Source organism: Polyodon spathula, chromosome 18, assembly GCF_017654505.1.
Source record: "Polyodon spathula isolate WHYD16114869_AA chromosome 18, ASM1765450v1, whole genome shotgun sequence".
In the NCBI taxonomy this organism is placed as follows: Eukaryota; Metazoa; Chordata; class Actinopteri; order Acipenseriformes; family Polyodontidae; genus Polyodon; species Polyodon spathula.
In genome coordinates this window covers 19,275,088-19,298,815 of record NC_054551.1, presented here as the reverse complement: position 1 = coordinate 19,298,815, position 23,728 = coordinate 19,275,088, and the positions used below count along the sequence as shown (strand labels likewise).

Here is a 23,728-nt window from a genome sequence, read left to right as displayed (position 1 = left end):
AATGTGCAAGTACTGTCGAGTTACTATACATATTGTGACAGAAAAAAAAAAAAAAAAAAAAAAAAAAAAACCCCAAACATTTAGGAAAGAACCAAGAACAACAATTTCACACAGAATATCAAAAACAAAATAGCTCAAAATAAGCACAGAAAAATAAAATGAATAAACACCGAAAAACTGAAGCCCTATATAAAAATATGTGTTCTAGTCATTCATAAAACCTCGATGGTCTTCTGTTTAACAATGCAAATGTCCAGCTGTATAAAACAACATGTACATAACACTTTAAATAATCAATAATGCAGACAGCAGTTTCTTTGTTAAATATCCCAGGATATATTTTTTTACTCACAATAAAAACTGGACTATCTGGCAGAATGTTTTTTTTAGCATATCCTGGAAATGATTTGGAAATCAAGGCCGGTTTATCTTTCAGAAATACCTCTCTCTCTACATGCCTGTTCCCCATGAACACAATCCTGACTTGAAGGGGGCATATAATTTACCAGAACATTAAAATAAAACAATGCTGATTTGTTTACTGTATTGCTCTACACTAGTCACGCCAAGTTCTCAAAGCGCACAGCACTTAATACACCAACAGGAAACTCTGCAATCAAGAAGGGCCTTTGTTTATCTTGGGGTGTTATCTGTGCAATGTCTTCTTTTCAAAGGTGCACTTGAGGACAAGAGGGCGCCTTCTACACTGTACACCACACGGCTGTGGACAGTAACATCTTACAGAGTCTTCTGACCCCAGCCTTAGTGTCAATAAAGATACAGAAGCAACAAGTAAAAAACAATGAGCAAGGGTTTATAGAAACCATCAAATGGTAGACCGCATGAAAGAAATGTTTTCTGGACTGCGGCAGGATCACAGTAGGCTTGAAATAGCTTGGCCATTTAAGGAAAACACATATAGAAGGGCAGGAAGTGCAAATATACTATGTGCAAGACATGCTTTTCTCTATTAAGTAAACCATATTGGAAATGAATTCAACTTTTATGAAAGAGTGAATGCTTCTTGGATTACAAGTTAAAAAGAACTACTACAGTATAGGGTCCCCACTGTTAGGTCACATTGTAAGGGAGACCTTGAACCAGCAGATATTCTTTGTGAAAATATGGACCCTAAAACAGTTGTGGCGTAGAAATAATGTAACTGCTCCTGCAACTTTGTACGATTATGTAAGAAATAACTCACGTGTTGACCTTGTTACCTACAGAAACACTGTTTAGATAATTGTTACTGTTAAGGTGTAGTAATATTAATAGATGAGGTCAGTAAGTTGATCTGTATTGTCATAGCTGTGTGGTAAGACAATTCTTAACGCACAGTCATGTGATCTTGTTAAGCAAATCGCGGAACTTAATTTATCTAAGACATTTTATAAATTATTTTATTTGTAAACATACTGTATATTTTATGTTTTATTGGTATTATTTTCTATGATTCATACTCTTATTAAACTGTACATGATTTAGATTTATGTTCAAGGAAGGGAATCCTGGGTTTTTACACAAATCCTACTTGAAATGGGAACTGTAGTATTTCTACAATCTGTTTAAAACAGTCACTATAAAAGTTATAGCAATGAGCAATACATACAACACACATTTTCACAGGATCTTAAAACAGATCTACATCTTGAAAAACCGGGACTATGATTCATGGGCCCAAGTGTGTGTTTCAGCAGACCTTAACCAGACCTGAGGTCTATCCAGTTCAACTGCACCCAAAACCTGGGGTCTATCGAGTTCAACTGCACCCGAGACCTGGGGTCTATCGAGTTCAACTGCACCCGAGACCTGGGGTCTATCCAGTTCACCTGGATAAAAACACAGCATGATTGAGCAAACTGCACTTTTAACGCACTGCTTATTTTCAGCTAGGCGTTATCACTGAGCTCACACCAATAACACCCATCTAACACCCCAATGCAAGTGATGCAACAAGACCTGTCAAAAATCTGCTGAACTACGCACAATCCAGAGCTGTACAGCATCCAGCCAGGGCACAGTCAGACTCCCTAACAGCTATCTCTCTTTTCTTACGTGATCCAAAGTGCTGTACAATCCATCTGTTTTATAGCAATGTGTACCATCCACAGGAAGCAATCGGCAGTTCCTGTTTTTATTTAAAAAGAAAGATTTCCTGTGCTGACAGAAATCCTAATTCCTGAAACTGTGTAGCTGCCAGAAGACCTATGTGTTGCTTCAGCCGTGCGTTTAGTACAGAAAAGAGAGATATCAATGTGCAATGCTCTAGTGAGAAACAAGAAATCCTGCCCGCACATTACCTTGATGGCCTAAATCATTGACCGGGGATTTTTTCAATATAAACATGGAAATGATAGACTGCTGACAAACTGACCCCATAAAGCAGTCACGCATGTTGAAGGTTTAACAAGCAAACACTTGTATTCTACTACTGTCTATTGCAATGCATTTAAAACATATTCCTCAATTATTAATTATCACTATTAACAACACGCTTTACAAATGGCAATACAAAATTGTGAAGTGTTTCAACAATGCAGGAGAAATACTTAAATGTATGTGCTGAGCAAACTGGAAATCAGAAAGCCTAGAGATATTTCGATGAACTCTAGAAACATGCTTTTAAATGGAGGGACATTATAGATACAACCTTGAAATAAAAAAAAAAACTGATGTTACATTAAATATCTATCATATCCAGGTTTTCAGACATGAGCTAACATAACTGCTTCAGGCAGATGTGGGGATTAAAGTTTGACATCAGAGTATGGAATCTGGGAGCTGCAATACGGACCTCATACTGGTTTAATAATATCCTTCGTCTGCACCACTCCACTTTGTCTTCAATTTCGGGTGCCATGTATTTCTAATTAACACAGAGTGCAGGCGGGATTAAAGGTTTGTCCCTCAGCTTGTGGCTGATAAATTTACTTTATAGACTAAATGGAGCCCATGGCAACAGAGGACAGCATGTGCAAACCGGCCAGACAGTTTAATTACCAGCATCCTGATTCTAATTAGGATAAGTGAAGGCTGAAGTCTCATGCTGGTGGCAAAGTGACTCCAGCAACACAGACTTCATTAATAGGGGTGTAACAATTCATAGCATACGTTCTTTTCATGTTATATCATATCAGAACATTAGTACTGTATGCATCGTTTGCACCATGATACTGAATCAATACCTCAACACAGCTCACTGTAGATCAGAATGTGCAACTTGAATAAAGAATAACATTTTATAGTTGGCATGGATACATATTCTCCCTATCAATTTTTTTTTTTTTGTCTTTTAACAAAAAGGTCCATCATAAATGTGTGCAGTTTCCAGACTACATTAATTTTTCAGAATATTAATCTTCTACCTGGCAGGAACTATACATAGGCAGTAAAGAGGAGATCTTTTTTTTTTTTTTTTCCCAGTAGATAACATGACTCCCAACTGCAAAAGAACTGCTGGTTATTTCATAGAGTCCAAGTACTGTGAGAGAAATGTTCACAGAAAACAGGCAGAGAACACCTAGATAAGTATATACAGTACTGTAGCTCACACTACCAGTGTCACAGGTGCAGACTGGAGCGTACAAGTTCTATCCAAGGTCACATTGCTAAAAGGCATTAACAAAGAGAAGGCTGGCGGGGTAAACAGCTACTTTAGGCAGCGAGGTGAAGAAACCAACTGGGAATGGAACAATGAGAAACGGTTCAATTCAAGTGCAAACTACTGTTAATATCCAGTTTTTTGAAAAAAGACATGCTGCACCATTCAGTATCTTACTATACATGACCGTATGGCACAGCCTAAAAGATTTTTTTTTAATCAAATTATGGAAAATGGACAGTGCTGTGTGTAAATCATATTAAAAATCATTGTTTAACAATACAATAGGGAAGCAAGCATTTTACTGGCTACTAAAAATCAGTCTAACCAACAAACTGTCAGGAAAGCTGTTCTGTCAATCACAGAGGTGACTGGTGAACAAAGTCTTGACAAACAAAACTCAGAAGGATGGAGTACAGTAAGAGGAGCACATCATAAAGGCAACAATTTACCCTATGAGGCATGGGAGGTCCTGGCATACAGTATAGCCTGGCCAGGCCAGCAAGCTAAGAAATGCAGCAGGAATAAGTTCAAATGTTTGCATTCTGTTTGGAATGTGGAATTATTTTAAATATACAACTTGATGTTTTGGCATCTTAGCATTGACAGTTATTCAAACTTGTACGTCACTCTCCATCTGGAAGTTAAATAAAAAAGTAAGCTGTTGAGCATCTACATATAAAAAAACAAGGCACATGTCCTGTATTATGAGAAGCAACAACGTAACTTCACATCAGAATTAATCTTGAGCATTACATTAAAAAGGTATGGTGAGAAGGCTTCACGAGATACCCAAGACCTCGATTTTCTTTGGGCTAGCTAAGATAAAACCCTGTGTTCTCCTTGAGCACAGCTGCTGAAAAAGGCTTACCTGACAGCCTCGATTCTCAATCTCCGTGATGCACTTCTCAATCAGCAGAGGCACCATGATCCCAGCATTCTCCTTCTCAACCAGCTTCCAGGCCTCCACACCAAACACTGCGTGCTCCTGCTCCCTGCTGAGGCTATCCAGAGAGTTCTGCCACTGCTCCATTAGGTTCAGCTTCACGTAGATCTTTCCCCTCGGCTCCAGTTTCACAGCCAGCTGGTGGGTCCTGGTGACCCTGAAGAGCGTGGGTAGCACTACTGTCCCGTGGCAGCAGACCCTGTTCCTCCTGGGTGTGGGCTCCCAGCTAAAGACCACCAGCTTCAAGTGCTGGGCGTTCTCTAGTTCAATGTTAAATGTGTGGTCCATGTCCAAAAACGTAGTCTTGCAAGTCAGCAAAGCAGTCCGGGCTTTGTTGACTGAGTCCACCTGAATGGCACAGTAGACTTCTCTGGAGTCGATTCTTGGGGGCTTCAGGTCCTCGGCTCCGTAGAAGTGCACGCTCATGAGTCCAGATATATACTGCGAGCATTTAGGCTTGTCGGCAAAGTTATAGTGCCGGAAGGCATCAATGTCAATTTCTGTGACATGGACTTTGTGACTGTTGGTAGGGGGCTCTTTGCTTTTACCAGCTTTGCTGCCCGATTTGGTCACCAGTTCCGGGGAGTCACCATCACTCAGGTAGCCCCCCTTACTGGCTGACTTGGAGCCTCCTGTGTCGTTCTTCTTCTTGTAGCTGTGTTGGGTCGATACACTACTGTCCAGGTGGTAGCGAGAGATGACATTCCTGCTGGCTGCTGTGCTGCTCCCTGGAGACAGTGGTGGACCTTGTGCAGAATCTGTCCGGCTGCTGCTCTCATTGCTTTTGGGAGAGGCTGGTTGGGGCTCAGGGTGGCTGCTACTGGAAGTCCCTTTCACACTCAGCTTCCTACTGAGCTCTGGCAGTTTCTTCATTTTCATTGATAGTTTCCTAACAGTTCTGGGGGATTTAATCTTGTCTGGAAAGGACCAGTTGATGGAGCCACCCTTCTTCAAGGGGTTTGGGCTGGAAGGGGGTGAAAACCTCAAGTCTGACGTGTAGGTACCGTCTGTAGGGCCGGTAACTGGAGAAACACAAAGAATTGTTTTTAGGCACAAGCATAAAATAGAAGACTTCCACAAGGAGAGGGAGGGATATTTATTAAAATGTAAAAACCAAAGACTTAAAAGGCTGAAAGAAAAAGGACATGTGGCTAGGAACAACATTTGCACAGACCACTCCCACTGTGCAATCAAGCAGAAAGCACTTACTCTACTGGTAAACTGACACCAACTGTTACTGTATATTTGGCCCTTGTCGCCACTTACCAGATTTGGGTTCACACACTTACCCTTAAAGAAGGACTACGTTCAGAGAAAAAGTTCAACAGTCAATGAACAACAAAAAAGAAAGAGTACATTTTCTGAGGCACGAGGGTAAACAAGAATGCAGGGTACTGAAAATCACCCAGCTACTGTAGCAGGATATTACTCTCTCATGACACGCTTCCTAATTCAGACCAAGCTAACATAAATTTGATCAACATGATGTAAATTTCTCCATAACTCGGGAAAGTAACCTTTATCCCAGATTCTTATACGACTATAGTTACACTTGTCTTTCTTGTGCTGGAACTGAAAGGCAAACACTGTACACTTTAATTAAAGGCACCAATGATAACAATAAGTGTGTGGTTACATGCACAGGCACAGGAAATGTTCAGTGTCTGATGTGGCTTCTGTTGGGGTTTTGTGTTTAGTCTGAGGAACCCTCTTCGTATGAATCCAATACCTGCTGATATATGTAGGGGCTGGGGGTTAGGATTCATGCATTTGGTGCCAGTATCAGTGTAACTGGCAAGCACTTGTGTTATGGTTAGGTAAAGAAAAACAGCAAATGCCATCCTATAGTGGTGCTACAACACAAATAATGCCCATAATTTTCTTTCTAGAGAGACAAAACTTACGCTTACAGTAAAGCAGCCGGAGCCAGGTTTTGCAGCAAGCTTTTCCTCTTTGTCATTTGCATAAAATAGGTGTGACAAATTAAACTCAACAGTTTCTTGTTGCCGTTTCTCTTGTATAACAAAAAAACGTAGTAGCATTTCCAATGCTGATTATATCATTACCGCAGCAAATGGCAAAAGAACAAAAATAAGCGATTCTTTATTGCAAGCATAGCGTTTTAGTTTGTGCCACTCTTACACACCCCTATTAAAACAAACAGCAATTCTATTTACTATTTGCAGAAAAGCAGTGGCACAGTTTCATAACAGGGGAAGCACTATTTTCAGAATGCCTGCTGTGTTTTTCTGGCATGAAACTTGTTAGAAATGCGGCATCTGATAAAAGTGGACAAAGACCCCTTGTATTGCAAATCACTACACAGTCCTGTTAGTGGGCTGTCCTGCAGCATTCCATAATAACCAGAGCCATCTTTACACCCCTTTCATTAAATAGTGCCCCCCACCCCCAATGCCATATAAATAGAGGCAGAGAGGTAGCTATGAGGATAGATCCCATCAACAGCCTATACAAACAAAATCCCTTTTCAGAGGAAAGATGTTTACATGGTATATATTGTTGAATATGGCAAGTAGTGACTTGCTGAATATCTGCTTTTTTGTAGTTGTAGTAGTAGTATTAGTAGTAGTTTTGAAAATAAACTGTGACAAATTATGGTATATTGAATGTAATATTTTCATAGTAAAAAGTTTTTAGACAGAGGATCACACTTTGTCCAGAGTTCTCCATAGGCTATTATACACTGTGTGGGGCAACATGGGGGCCTACATTGCATGTTTCATCAACAATGTATGGTATTTTGTTTTGCCAACATTGTAAATATCGTGTGGAACAATTGTTTAACAGTATCGCGCAAATTAGTCCTGTAAAACATTTCAGAATGCTGAAAACTAGATTTAAGCTGCATCCATGCTTTTCGTTTCCTTCATTGTATAAGTGACTCAGCAGCAGCAGTCGTTGATGCATAGTTCACCCCCTAGTCTCTGCAAGTTACTTTGGATAAAAGCGCCTGCTAAATGACTTAAAAAAATAAATAAATAAATAATAATAATAATAATCATCTTTGGGGAATGTGCACATGCCTCACAATACGTATTTCGCATCGAGGGTTCTATTCAACTGATTCAAATACAATTTTTTTAAGGTTTGTTTACATCAATTTAGTAGGCTCCAGGGGTAATGAACTCCAATAAAATGCAACACCAAGGTTCTCCAGTCACTCAGACCCTAAAGAAACATTTCTTCTGAAATCGTGTTGCTCGTTGCTAGCCCTCCTGCATTACTTCACAGTAATCCAAGGGTAAAACATTCCCTTGTCTAAAACTGCTGGCGAACACCTTCAAGTTAAGCAGCATAAATCCTGAACCCCCTCCCCCTCACCCAGTGTGGAGCCTCTGACCTCCCCCAGGCAGTAACCTGCCCATGACACTTCTGATACTTCACCAACTGGCATTTACAGCTGATTGCTCCTATAAAGACAGCCCACAGACAGCTGCTGATGCCTCTTCGTTTACTGTCACGCAGCCCTAAACCCCTGGAATTTCTGCAGAGAAACAGCCCATTTGCTTTTAAGAGTTGAACCTGCAAACTTAAAATAAAAATAAATAAATCTGTATTTAAACGCACTGACCTTTCTACAGATTCAGAGGATTTGAATCTTATTTTCAGTGGCTTCATGTAGACACATGAGAGGCAGGAATTCCCTTCAACAGGTTACATAGCATTAACCCATAACACAGAATTCTAAAAATATTTCCTTCTTAGAGAGCACTTGTAAAGAAATGTTCAAGGGAAGCAGGTCAACCCAGCAAAAAGCAGCATGTCTTTGTTCAAATAACAAAAACAGCTCAGACATGTCTTGCCATGTCTTTTAGACCTGGGGAACTCAAATAAAACAGCTACTCCTGATGTATAGTGTATATTGTAGGGAGGGACACTTTTGTAAACATTTGAAAAAGTTCCTCCTTTTGATGGTAAACCAACCCAAGTCATTGCAAACCGTAAGGAACCTCCAACTCCAAGCCATACACATCCAGGAGAATTTGTGCGCTATCAGATAATTGACAAAACTGACAAAAGGGGGCATATTAATGTATGAAAAGATGGCAGTCTGCCAGTGGCAGTCCAGTGCCAGAACTTTGCAGAACTGCCAATGTAGCCTTGCATGTCACATCATTCCAGCAGTCAGTCCAAATCAGGTTATTGTCCACAACTATGACTTATTTGTTTAGCCTAAAAGCCATGAAACTGGATCAGCTGTGTCACCATTCATAATTCAGTGGCTCCTCCAATTGCTTGTTGTACTAGGTGTACACTTTTAAAGTGTAGGTTACCTGACCACATAATGCAGAATTTGTTTCCACATGTGTGCCCCTCACTTGCATGGTAGAGCTGCTGTTTTGTGTTTAACAATGTAGAGATTACAAATCATGCATTACACTGGCCACATTCTCTTCTTAACTAAGACAGTGGTGCAATGTATGTTTCTTACTGTCTATTTTGTTCAACAAGACCCCATATAAATATCTCAATCTTAAAAATCTCCAGCACTGCAGTATGCATTTACCCAAGAAGATTAAAAGTTCACCACCTCTTCTTTGCAGACACATAAAAAACACAATGACTCATTTAGTGAACCCAGCCATTTGTACCAGATTCCTGTGGCCCTGCTGATTCCTTTGTTGTCAATTCCAAAACTATCTATCACATGACACTGCTGTGAATTAAACGTAAAATTGGGGGCTTACACTGCATCCCCAAAATAGTTTTTGTTTTAAAATAATTTTCTGATTCAGATTGTTCTTATTGTAGATTTCCCATAGCTTATTTAATAAAATCTTTTTTAAAGATGTTTTGCTATTATCTGCTTACTTCTTGGGTAAATGGCCAACGAATGTTAGTTTTGAATGAAAGGTTTTCTCTCATGAAATTACTGTATATTCTTAAAATCTGAGTAAAACTACAGAAACTTTGTCCAGTGCAAAGGGTAGCAAAATCCTTTGATTAGGGACCACCCTCAACTAAAAACCATGTTAATGTCTAATCACAAACAAGACAAATCTCTAAATTGTTAAATAAAACATCTTCAGCTATTTTCAATCCTAAAATTCTAGGTGCAAAAGTTTTGGCCATAGCTGTATATTGTCTACGAGTATTACAAGGCCTACCTCTCACCACAACAGTTAAAGACAGATATCCATAAATATATTGTGTTGTTTGGCAAAAGCGCAATTTCCACAATCTTTCTGGGGACCAAGTGGGCAACCCTTGGTTGCAGCTATATAGTCCTACCTACCATAAAGGCCATTCTGTATTTGTCTGGCCAGTCAGTGCACATGCATTTTACTCTGTGTACATGTTTACAAAAATATCTAAAGCATGACAACCTTACTTTCCAGCTTCATTCTGCCTGTCCCTACACCCGAAGATCTTTATAACAAGCTGTGTTATTACACAAAAGGTGACTTTACTGGGCATCAATGCGGTAAAGGTGATGGAGTTACAGCACAGGGACTGTTAAAGGACTTCACAAGGTTCATTAGCTTAGCTCAATAGGAACAGAAAGAGGGAGCCACCCCTTATCCTCCAATCAAATGAAAGGGAAACTCTTCTGTAAATGCCGTGGTCTCATTTAGATGGGATGTCAGTTCAAATTAGACCCAGAGCAATTGTCGATATCTTAACTAGTTTATATAAGCTGGAGTGAGTCAATCTAGTTTAATCACCGTGACAGAAGACTAATTATTTAACAGTGGGGTCTGCTGTATCTCTCAAGCAGGCCACTCACTCTGATGAAGCAGAAGAGGCAGGTTTTGACAAATTAGATTGTAAAGCACAGAACTGACAACAATTACATTGCATTTATTCAAGCAACACTAGCAACCACCAGTGGTTTCCGATTTCATACGATCAACTCAAAGAACAAAAGACAAAGGGAAAATGTAAACAATAAGTTAATACTAAGCATTACTGCTTGAGAATTTTTTCTGACAAGCATACTGGGTTTATGTTTGCCTTTGCATGTGAACGTGTTGGGATATTTTTCCAACAGGGCAACTGAATCCACCTGAGCAAGGCTCAGTAATTCTTCAGGATGAATTCCCTCAGATTAACATTTAAACTAATGAAATGATTCTATATGTTATCATGCTTATAAATGTTGATTTGTATCCTGGATTCTAATAGATTAGCCTTTTGAACAAAGGGATAGGGTTACGATCAATATCACAGACTGAAGCTATAGACTTCTGATAAATCTTGATATCTTTAGTGTATGTAATTTCTGAACTTACTTTAGCGTTAAATGCTCAACGCACAAAATCCAATTTTGCATGCCCTGCAATCCAGATTAAATAAAAACAGATTGCATCGTGTGCAGCATGCAGAACACCAACACAATTAATGATACATCTTTAGTCTTGAAGCACTCATGAACTACAGGCTGCTTAGCAAAGCTGACAGCATTTGTTAGTTCACACAAGACGGTCACCAGATCTCCCATTCACAGCACAAGAGACAAAGAACGGACACCCAGAGTGCTGGAGATGGGCTTTCAGTCTATCTGCCCAGCGGGTCTGGTGCCCTTACCACTAAACTACTCACCAAACCAACTGGTCACTATGGCAACATTGGAAAAACATTGCACCATAATACACTATCTTTAATGCCAAGTTTTAAAAGCAAAGCCAACAAAAGCATATACTGCCTAGATACTGTATGAGCACTAATGTACTGCAGACATGTCTTTTTAAAAATAGTTTAAGCAGCATTTGTCTCTCGCATAGTTTACTGTTTCAACTGTGATATGTGCTATGCCATTGTACTTGTTTAACTTACTATATAAGAAAACAGTACTTCTGCCAGTCTAAATTATACTGAAATTAAGGAAAGAAATACAACCAATGAAGACTACTCCCACTAAGTTTTTTTTAAGGATTAAAGGTTTCTGCTTCTGTAATACTACATCCCTAGAGTGCCACTGCATGAAGAGGGAATATTTATAGATGTGGCTGCCTGGCTCCTAGAAAAAGATATGTAAATACGATGCAGATGCTCTTCTCTGTTGCTGCTGCTGCTGCTGTATATCCTCCTTGCACTGCTGTCCCACTGTCTGCAACACACAAGAACCAGCCAGACACCCAACCACCCCTGAACACTCAATCACTTTCTATTACAGTTACATAACAACTCACAGACTTCTGTGTGCCACTGTGTTGGGCTATCAGAAGTCCTAATTATAGGTTGTTCTGTAGATCTGTCAAAATGGTTGTTTAGTACCTGTATATACACACATATATTTATTTCTTTTTTCAATTGCTCGTTTGAAGTAACAAAGCACTTACCTGCAGCGCTGGGCTTGGGAGCAGGATTCTCTTCTATTGCCGCCCCTCTCCCTGGTTTGCACGCAAACATCTGCCTGTGCAGCTGCAAACGCTCAGTGGAATGTACAGAATTCGCAAGATTTATCTGGCTGGTTGGAACAGCCTGACAGTCCCCCAGAATCTGAGAGGAATTTGGGGAGCTACTAGCTGTGGTGGACCTCAGCCCCTTACCCGAGTCCCCGTTACTCAATTTCTTCTGGCTATTGACTGGGACCAGGGAATGGACAGCTTGCAAGTCCTTACCCCTTGCGACAGAGCAAAGCCCCTGGGGTAGCTCAGGCTCCTCATCCTCTGGGATGGGGTTGTACCAAATGTCTCCTTCATCGTCTGCGTCATTTTCCTCAGTGGGGTCTGTCATGCGCGGACAGGTGAGTGTGGGGCTCACAGTGATGTGCACAGTCCGAAACCCCTGTCCTGCTGGCAGTGTAGCATTGGTCCCACTCTGCAGTGGGTTTTCAGGGCTAGATGGATTCGCCACATGACCACAATCGTCCTCCGTGGCAGCAATGCACTCTTCGTAAGACTGGGGTTTGTGGGAGCTCTGCTCTAGCCAGTTGCGCTTCTTCGACACGGTGATGCTGTTGACAGGGGGGCTGGGCTCGTTGGCCTCGTTATACCTGATCACTCTTCGATCCCAGTGGCCCACGCTCGAGCTGCGTACATTCTCAATCAGGTCTGGAAAGGAGAAACGGAGGGGTGACTCTCAACAAAAGAGTTTCACTTCAACTGCTACCAGAGTGTTAAAAGCTACAGGACAGTATGCATTGTCTATTTATCTTTTACTTATTGAAAAAAAAGTAATGCTGTACTTGTAGCATGCAATACCCAGTAAATATGTTTTCATAATTATTTAAATAAAGCATAAAACATTTATAAATCCCTAAGGATGCAGAAAAGATTCTACAAATGCAATAAGTGGCAAATAAATAAATACAGATATCTAAACAATGAAAATAAATAATAACATTTTTTATAGACCATGCATTAGACTGTTATATTGTACAAAAACACTACAAAACCAATTTCAATTAAAACAAAAAAAAACTGACAAACTTAGCAAAACCTGCATTCTTAAAGTCAAGATTACAAAAAAAAGGTTACAGTATGCTACAGATGTTACCATTTCTATAAATAGTAAATAAATGCACTATCTGCAACATTTTCACCAAGCAAAGAGGATAAGAAATAACAAAAGTGACATTTATTTAAAAGCAATGACAGGCTATCCCAAGCATGTGATCACACAGCTGCAGTATCTTCTCACTGGATTTTAGTCAAGCCACTTTGAACACTAAAAGGTACTGAACACTATGAAAAGCTTGAACACTACAATCAGCTACAGACACATCTACAGGCTACACACAAACAATAACTGCATCCTGCTAATGCACAACCCAAATATATTGTTACTTCAGGTACAACAATCGAAATAAGTTGAGAACATAGGGCTCAATTTGTACACCGATAAACCACACAAAACAATGCTTCAGTTTAATCTGACTTGGTTTTTTATGCTGAATTTGCTTAGGATCAATTCGATGTCAGTCAGAATTCATTCTGTACCAAAAATACTAATGTCTAAGAAAACATACTAGGGTGGTTTTTCCACTACAATGTCTGAAATAAAAACAGTCTAAAGCAATATATTCTGTTTTGCTTACTTAGGGAATTTCCACACCACTAGCAGCATTTTAGTCCGGGACTACCAGCAGACAATTAAAAGGACAAGACACCACCAGGTAACATACAGTTAGAGCATACACAAAAATGCAACTTACTCATGTCTGTCTGTAGCTTTTTACAAGCAATTTCTCACCCCAATACAAACTTTAATTACTAGCTGTAATCACTTGGCATAGCTAGCCATGGCATTACCTGTGGGGGATTTAAATGCTTGCAAACTAAGAGAACATTTGCGTGCAGTAAAACTCTGCTCAAGTGCACAATGCAGAATACGTGAAGGGATCCAAACAAACAGAAGTACTGATGTTAAACTCTATATAGAGTGAAAATGTTGGCATGAAAGCTGGAAGAACCAAGGCGTATATGTTGTATTAGCATGCTCACGTGCATTTCAGAACAGCATCCCCAGCTATTTCTCATTAGAGTGGAACATTTTAACAACTTAATCCTTTTCCCTTTATCCCTTCACTACAGTTTTGCTCGTAATCCAACATACATGAATACTATAAAAAGGTATTGGTTCCTTTATTCATTCAAATTCAGGGCCATCACGGAATTTGGGTTTTTTGGAACATTTTATGCATTACAAATAAATTAATTACTAATGCAATTATAAAATGCTGTCTGCACCAAAATAACAAAACTACCATTTACAGAATGACAAGTTATACAAAAATCTAACAGATTGATCTGCTGAAATTGTGCCCACGAACTATGCTCAATACATTTTCTATGCCCAGTTTATTTTATCATTATGGGACTTTCTAAAATAACAAATATTGAAGACTAAGATCATTTATGAACCTCTTGCTTAACCACTGTGACTCGGCTCTAGCAGCAATAAATACATCTCTGACTTATGGAGCCTTACAAAGCACATTAACAGCACAGCATCTTCCTCTGGGAAGCGCATGTCTTTAAAGGGTCTTTCATAATACACATGGCAGCATGCTCTCACACGCTCTGCATTCCAGGACTGCACCACATATTTACTGGCTAGTTCTCCGTTTTCACAATGTGATGGCGCCGATAAGATGCATTACTGAATGTTCACTACCAGCACCCCTGTAAACAAAAATGCACAGGTCAGTACGTGCTGTTGTTTTTGATGACATTTTACGATATGACGTGACAGGTTTCTTTTCCAAAAACGAGAGGATCTTTCGTTTTACTCACAGTATCTACCCCATTATTTAAGCACGCTGCAAACTACTGTATTATGTACCTATAGTTTAAACACAAACTTTAATGATCCAATAAGTAGACATAGGCTGCAACAAATAACATTCTTTTTCAAAAGGTAAAAGGAAATGTCATTTTTGAAAAGTGATTTTAGAACACACACTGGGACACATGTTGTTGACTGTAGCTTTTAGCTTGACGGTCTCACCCTTGCAGAGTATCTACTCATATTCAAAACTATAGTCTTGCTTTTTTATGCTGGTGTCAGAGAGGAATTTTTAATTTATTGTAAGAAAAATTTCAAAGCTGTCCTGGTTATCTCAGACACCATCATAAGTCTACTATTCATATATTGTACAAGTCATAATCTAGATATAATTGTTTACATTGTGTATATATATATATATATATATATATATATATATATATATATATATATATATATATATATATATATATATATATATAAAACGTTTCACGAAGCTCAAACAGCCAGGTGCCCATGTTTAGAGAGAAAGAGCGTCCATCGTTCGGTTAGATATAAATCGAAGGGAGCAGCCAATATATATATATATATATATATAATCAAAGCAGCCAATGCTCAGTGTCACAAATTTACCAGCACTTGTCTGAACCTTGAAAACAGCCCCGCCATCTGAACAGAAGAAAACTGCAATCTATCCTGCATGTAAACTTAATCAGTGTCTGAAACCACAATAAATTACACGCATCCCTAAGATATACTGCAGCAGCTTCTTGAGATCAGGGGTGATAGATCTGTCTAAACGGGGCTAAGCAAGTTGGGTAGTGCTGTCAGGGGTAAGTAACAAAATCAAATCTGAAATCATGAGGATTTAAGAACATAAGAAAGTTTACAAACGAGTGGAGGCCATTCGGCCCACCTTGCTCGTTCGGTTGTTAGTAGCTTATTGATCCCAGAATTTCATCAAGCAGCTTCTTTAATTTAAAAGGCATCCAGGTTGGCCTCACAGAACTTATTTCTAACACCCAAAGCCATAACAATCTTTGTCCAGACTCATTAGTATAAAATGTACTAGAACTGTTCTGGTAATATCCAACCATTTCTACTCTAAGACACACAGGATATGTGCTACTTTAGCTAAATGATACTGTAATTAGGTTATCCGTTATAATTAAATTATCCCCATAATTTCCTGAAGTGTACTGTTAAAGAATGCACAAGGCCAGTAAAACAGTGTAGTGTAGACTATCAGACATTTCTGAAAGGTGACGAGAATCTGCACCTTCTACAGGCACTTTTGGAATAAGATAGATTATGGGTATCTACACAGTTTAGCACAATACACACTTAAGGCTGAATTAATAGTTAAAGGTGTGTTTCAGCAATAATGTACATTATGAAAAATGTTTAGCAGCTTTCAAATTTGTTACAACTGACTAAAAGAAGTAATTTGCTACATGCTAAGCAAAAATTACGAATCGCAACAAACATGATATGTAACAGCATTGTACATTACTACAATGTCTTTCATTATCATTATTATTATTTTTTTTTATTTTTTTTTAAACAACAGCATTCATAAATCTATCACATAAACAAGACCCAACAAGGGGCTGCTTTACGACTTCTTTAGGTCTTGTAGGTTTTACTAAAAAAAACAGGTGTTACATAGCAAAAGGCTGCATTCAGTAAACACTAGCAGATACATGTCTCGACTTGACTCATCACCCAATCAAATTCACTTTATAAGACAGGGCGTCAATTGTGAATTTCCTGTAACCTATAAATTAACAAATCGCCCGTGGCACCTATGCTGTTAAAATAAATAGTGCCAGCTTTGAAGCAAAGTTAATGTTTATGGGGAGTACAATATTATTTGCATTTAATTCTGTATTCACACTCAAATCCAAGTTAATTCCAACAGGGTAACAGTGTTTGCATTTTTATACTTAACCTTGAGCAAAGTGCTTGTGTTTATACTGAATAATAAGATTTCTCTGCAAAAATGTAGAATAAAACTAAACTAATTAAAACAAAAAATATTTTGCCTCCCAAGTCATCTATTGCAACCATTTCACAAGAACAAAAGCAAATATGCCTTTTTAAGTCATACCCCATTGTTCTTTAGAATTAAAAGAAAACCAATTGAAATTGTCTGTCATGCATGATTTTTTTTTGTTTTGTTTGTATTCTGTCACCTGCTATGAACAAACTTTATATTACAAAAAAGTCTTTAAATGAAAGTGTTTAAAACTCTCCAGGATGCAGGCCCACTGCTGACTTCCGTAAATTTAATTTAAACCAAAATATTCTGTGAGTTATATTGATCCCCAGGTACAAACACAAAAAGCTTGGCTCTCAAATGACCCTCTTCCAAAAACTGAAGAGACCTTTCTTATGTCTGGAATCCGACCCTAAAGCTATCAATTCCTCTCAATGCAACCCTGACGACGAAGTTAATTTGACAGCTCGTCACTGCAGCATTTTCATTCCATTTCCCAGTAAACCCAACAGTTACAAGCCAGACTACAAAAAACGCCACGTATCTGATATCCGTCACGCACCCTTTGTCAAGTTTCTGGCTCTTCAAGCCTCAAAATATATAAAATAAGCAATCAAACATAGTCAGACTTTCACTATAGTCTGATTTATCTGCATATTTACAACTAAACAACTATGTTAAAACATAAAAGCAAATCTGATATGTTGATCGCTTTTTTTTATTATTATTACTCAAAATCCTGCTTCATTCATTCAAGAGAAATGTATCTTGCAAACTTGGAAAGTATTTAAGTTTCTATAAGAAAAAAAAAACTAACTAAATATTAGAGCATCTTATTTTACTTTCTAGTAACAGTTTTCTTAAACAACAACCAAAAAAATAAAATAACTATAAAAATAAACAGTGTCACACTCCTCCCTTTGCCAAATATAGGCTAATTATCATTATTACAATCACTACTTATTTTAGTGTTCATTAATAATTATATACAGTAATAAATAATTCACACAGACTGCAATTAAATTGAACATGATAACCCACAAAAGCATTTACCACAGACACAGGAGCCTGAAGACTGAACTGTTAGTCTTCTAACACATGGTAGAAAAAAAAAAAACTGGGATAAACTTAACTAGTACAATTTTGTATGCGTTTTAAAAGAAATAATGCTGCATTTTAAAGGAAAATGGAAGTTATTCAAATAACATGGAAAGATTTTCTCTAGCTTTAATCTCACAAGTCTTTCCACCACTTGGTTTAAACAGTATGACATGTTTTATGTCAACACTGCATAGAAAGCCTACAGGCAGCTGTGCAGTACACAAAAACTTAACTTTAGCCAAAAATTATATTTTTTTGTTTTCTAAAATGAAACAGTTTACAGCAGAACAACCTCCAGATATTTGCTCAGGAAAATCCAACTCAATAAAACACACAGAACTTCTCAACACGACTTAGTCTGCCATTAGTTGTCAGTTGGCTCATACACACACACACACACACACACACACACACACAAACACACACACACACACACACACACACACACACACACACACACACACACACACACACACACACACACACACACACACACACACACACACACACACACACACACACAAACACATACAATAGGTGTGCTATTTTAAAACATTCCTCTGGAAAATAAGGTGATTCATTACAGTCACTGTAATGAGAAGGTTACATGTTACTAGTTCTTGTTTAGTTTTTTAAGGCTTATCCTATCTTAGCCCCTACTAATGTCTGTGGAGTTCAAATTCCCCTGGAGAGTGGCAGTCGGCAGAATGCACCGATAGGGTGCTTCCCCGCAGAGTAGCTTCATAGAAGAGTTGTGGGAAACCATTGCTGCACTGATCGACATGCAAACAAAGTAAAACCCAGCCGTAAATCTGCCAGCGATGTCAGCAAGTGTTCACTCTGGACTAATAAATAGCCTTGAATGAACCACTAAAAAAGAAAATAAACAATTGTTCTCTTGGAACCATAATTGTCGTTTGAATTATTACATGATGAAAACCTGGGAGCCAGCCGACCCTAATATGAGCAATTTCAGTTGTTGTAATATTGTTATGATGGATCTGAAACATTTCCACAACGCTTCTAACCTAGAGGTTCTAGGGAAACACGAGCAAAATTATTCACGTGTGTTCCCAAGAATGAATTGCACAGAGAGAAATCAATTGACTTAAGAGAAATCTTAGCATTATTAAGCAAACCTAGACATTTTACAACACAGAATGTACATGCACCTTCACATATATTATTATTTTACATTTAAACTTTGCACTGGAAAAAACAAAAAAAGTACAAAATCTCATTGCTAGGTCGATTTCATAATGCATTTTTAAAAGAAAACCTATGAATAATAAATAAATAAATAAAACTAATCAAACTTCCTAAGGAAAAAAAAAAAACATTAGTATGTACGTATTTTTTATTTATTTATTTGTTTATTTGTATCAACTTCTTAACAAAAGGTTTATCTGCTGGAAAAGCTTGAGATTACCCTCAGCTGACTCAAGTGATCACTTAGGCATCTTTGGAATGCGTGCTCCCTGCTTGACAGTGTTTAAACACTTTGTTACAATGGCTGCTACTTTATAACTATTTACACTGGTTGCCAAACCGTCAGAAACTGAACAAGTGCAGGCATAGGGGCAGAAAGACTGGCCAGCTCAGAGAATTTGAATACTGAGTTTAAGATTTATAAACCCAACCCCTAGTCTTAATGAAGGTTATGGTTAGGGCAATGGCTCAAACAGAACGTTTCTTGTGTTCGAAAGAATAAATTCCAGTTTTACATTGGCCCTTTTTTGTGCACCAGGTAAACAGCATGGCTGCAACTATTCCCACATACCATTAAATAAGTCAGCATCTTTGAAACTCGTACATAATCTAACCCAACAAACTACTGGCTTCCATATACTTACCAATACATGTGGGAAAATAAGGCATGCAATAATTGCATGCATTAACTATATACTATATATATATACGTTATCATATATATATTATATATATATATATATATATATATATATATATATATATATATATATATTCATTACGTAGAACTTACTTAATTGCAAACATGCACAGAAAAGGACGTTAGTACTTAACACCTGCTGCTACTGTTAAATCAGACTCCCGCCACCTTGTTACAGCTACACCAAGTTCACTTAAATAACCCTCTCGACCAGTTACTAACAGCAAGATCCTCCACCAGTGTTAGCGACCCACGAGAAACACAAAGAGGAGAGTTATTCCATCTCTTTGCTTCGGGTCCAGAACGAGTCAGTTGCCAGCAGGATGCTTTACTGAAAATAGTTCAGTGAGATGGCGGCCCAAGGAAGAATGGATCCAGTTGCCACGGCAACGTGCCTACCTGTCTGCAGGATTGTCTGGCTGCTAGAGCCAGGGATGCTTCCTTGCCCTCCCGATGACGGAGGGTCGGGTGACGTCTTTGAAACTTTTTCTTTCTTGACAGCCTGACCTCGGAGCGACCTCGAAGACCCTCTGCCCCGAAGAGAAGAGCCGGAGATGCGCTGTTTCATTTCTGAGGAGAGTAAGCGGCCTTTGTGCATCCACTGCTGCATCTTGTTGACCGTCACCCCGAGTGGCTTTGCAGAATTCACCTGACCTTCGTTACAATCGGCTATTTTGCTGCCCATGGCTTCAACTGTATCGCTTGAGCCTGTGGAACTAGTCACAGAACCATTGCTCTCATTCAGCAAAACGTTGTCCCTGTAGGCTTGCAATAAATCATCGCTACTTATGCCATCATAAGAGGACAGGCGCTTAGCGTAGCTGGTTTCTGGAACCAGGTCATGCATTTCAGTTTCACCATCTTGTGTATCATTGGAAACCTGGCAGGAATTGTTTTTTAAAACACGTGTGCTACCTAAAGCATGCTCTGCGGCGTATTTGATATCTCCAGCACTAACTGTCCTCTGCAATAAGGGTGGCCTTGTTGCAACAACCGATATGTTTTCAACGCTTTTGCTGACTACTTTCCGTTTAGCAGAGGCGTTGCAGATTTCTGTGTGATTCACATGCAAAGAATCGGTATCGGATACATTTGGAGGACTGTCTCCAGAAGACCATGCATCACTATCTAAAGCCCTGACAGAAGAGTGTGTGCAAACACTATCTTGTGAATGACAACTCGGCGTGCTCAGGTCATCACAAAACCTATTGCTACCTGGCTGGTTGTCGATGCTTGTGTCTTGCATTGCGTTTATAAGCAAATAATATGCTTCGTTAAGCTGAGTCCTGAGCCTGTCTGTCTCCTCTGCACTGTCATTTGCACCTTTACCGAAACCGTCAACAGTTTCACAGGTGACTAAACTGGAAATTGGTGTATCCTTCGAGGTATTATTATTATTGTTATTTATTTGATAGTTTTTAATGTCAGGCTCATAGCACGGCAGGGTTTCGTTATCATAATAATCATCACCTTCACTGTCTATTGAATTGTGGCGCTGGATTCCCTCTCTTGATTCTAAACTTGTGCAGTTCTGGCAAGCAAGGCTAGGGACTAAATTCTCTAAATCAATTGGGAAAAACGCTGGATTTCGCAAATTAACGGCACTGTATTCTCTGGAACATGTCAAGCCACTAACATAACGTCCTGTGTTTTTGATCAACGAGCTCTCTTCCAATGTACCGGTGGCAAGTCGCAAGCACTGAGTTGGTGCGGCAAAGCGGTACATTTGTGTCCCATTCACTTGCACATCTGTTTCGTGGTTTATGTTACAATCAGCAGAGAAGTTTGGCTCTGTTCTCTTAATACAATTCCCCATGAATCCAAAATCGTAGTCAGATTGCTGGGGAAAATCAGTCTCGTCCCCGCGAGTCACGTGATCTTTTTCATTACCCATATTTTTATTCTCAGAAACAAGATACTGACCACCTGTCAAACTCGTACTAGCAATAGCTGTCACCGCATCTGAAGAAGCCCTTCCTGGTAAAGCGCGATTTTCACAAATCCCAAATCCAATCGAGTCTCCGGAATACTGTCGGGGAATTTGTTTCTGTCCCTCGGGTCTGTCCAATGACCCCGGTATCGCTAGTCTCATGAAACTGGGATCTTGCTCATTAAAATTTCGCAATGTGCCTGCTTGGCTACCGTTTGCTTGGGCATCTCTTAAGGAAACCCCCAAGAGTTGTTCATTAACCCGAGCGCTAAAGTGAAACTCCTCGCTGCTGTGTACATTCCCTCGTCTGTTTATCGGGTGCACCAGAGTCTCGCAATGTGAAAATGCAGTCCCAACAACCACGCTCTCACGTAACAAACCGACCTCCCTCTTAACATCAAAATCCCCATTTAAGCAACTATCTTTAACCCACATCGTGTTTTGCACCACACTCACACCTCCAGCACTGCTGAACACCCTAGCCTGCTCTTGTTGCTCGTCTCCCTGCTGCAGCTGCAAAACTTTTTCTTTACCTTCACGATTACCACCATTAGCAGCAGCAGCAACGCTGAATGTCCCAGCTGTCGTCCCTTTCTTGGATTTCTTCCCCCGAAGTTTTGCTAGTAATGTCCTCCGCAGAGGATCGGCCATCCCTTTTCGACCCTGTGTTTTTCCAGTTTTAGTGGTTGCTCTCTGGCGAGTTGAAAGCGGTTTGGATGACGTTTCTCCCTATCAAAGTTCCCTGATTCTCTGTGCACCTCTCCATTCTCCAAGTCTGGCTCTGGCTCTGCAGCTTTCTTTCAGCGTCTGCGACTCTCTCTCTCTCTCTCTCTCCTCAAATACTTGGAATATTTTCAGCTGGGGTCAAAGGGAACAGCAGTATTGCGCAGGCTCTGCTTTGCTTACCAAACACTTCTTTTCCGGTGTGACTGGTGTATATTTGTGCTGGGAATTTACATATCGTTAAGTGGGTGCTGCGTTATTTTTAGGATTCACAGTTTAGTTACTGTAGCTGCAGCAGAGATTGAAGCAGTATGTAACATAATTCCATTGGATCCTGAGAGGGCTCGGTTCATTGAAGAATCTGAACTGCATATTATATATAATATAATATATATATTATTATATATATCTCCCTTGGGAACTCTTTCTATAACATATAGAAATGTTGGGCAACCGTGGACCGAGAACTCGAATATATATATATATATATATATATATATATATATATATAGATATATATATATATATATATATATATACGCAAACATAACTTGTCTTATGCGGGGTCTACCCTTGGATTCTGTTGCATTTAAGTAATACTCGCTGTTATTGAGGTATCTGCATGATCGCGATTTTGTTCCTGAGACTTGGACAAATTTGTGAACCTTTCATATCGTCGTGAATTTATTTTTATTTCTAGTTTACTATTTGTAACCTAGGCAGTGATTCAGAGGACTTGAAGAGTGAAATTGTGGTTACAATTAAGTCTGCATGCCAGTCATACTGGGTTTAGGAAATTCTGTCATGTTAAGGCAAACAATATGAATAGCTGTATTTCCAATGGTTAGTGTGTTTAAAGTCTTGTGGTAAGATACAATCCAATAACTTAAATGACCACACGCTTGGCACTAGTGTTTAGCAGGCTATGGCGTGTTAATTTAAGGAGGCAGGCACACTTAAACAAATGTTTTAACCAGTGTTTTTTATCCCAGTTGGACAAGTGGCTCTTACTGTGTGCAGCATGCACAAGTGTAAATGTGACTCTTATTTTACAATATATATATAGATATATCATGTGATCTAACTACTGAAATAATAGCCATTCATCATGATTATGAATATTATAAAAAGGTAACAGGACAGTAAAAAAAAACAAAAAAACTACTAACTGAAATTTGAAGCTTTAACTGTTTAAGAGGGAAGTCTTTTCTAGTTTGTGTTTTTAGGCTTTTGATTATGGTTATGCTATTAATGTCAAATCAGGGAGAGGACTTCTAGAGGACTTCTACGAACTTCTGCGACTTCTACTGTACGTCTAAGTTGTG

General features: G+C 39.0%; 1 protein-coding gene across 4 annotated transcripts in view; it reads right to left on the bottom strand.

Moving 5' to 3' along the window:
- LOC121330925 (rho GTPase-activating protein SYDE2-like) overlaps positions 1–22,502 on the bottom strand; it is a 39,073-nt gene extending 16,571 nt beyond the window's left edge. For 2 of the 4 annotated variants that reach the window (XM_041277905.1, XM_041277906.1), the window contains exons 1-3: positions 20,150–22,502; positions 11,852–12,565; positions 4,473–5,569 (exon numbers count right to left, since the gene is read on the bottom strand). In XM_041277905.1, the coding sequence (XP_041133839.1) occupies positions 4,473–5,569; positions 11,852–12,565; positions 20,150–22,331 (3,993 nt within the window). In that variant the 5' untranslated portion in view covers positions 22,332–22,502. The remainder of the gene's footprint in view (positions 1–4,472; positions 5,570–11,851; positions 12,566–20,149) is intronic. The other 2 variants (XM_041277908.1, XM_041277907.1) reach the window with 2 other exon arrangements.
- Positions 22,503–23,728: the final 1,226 nt, after the last annotated feature.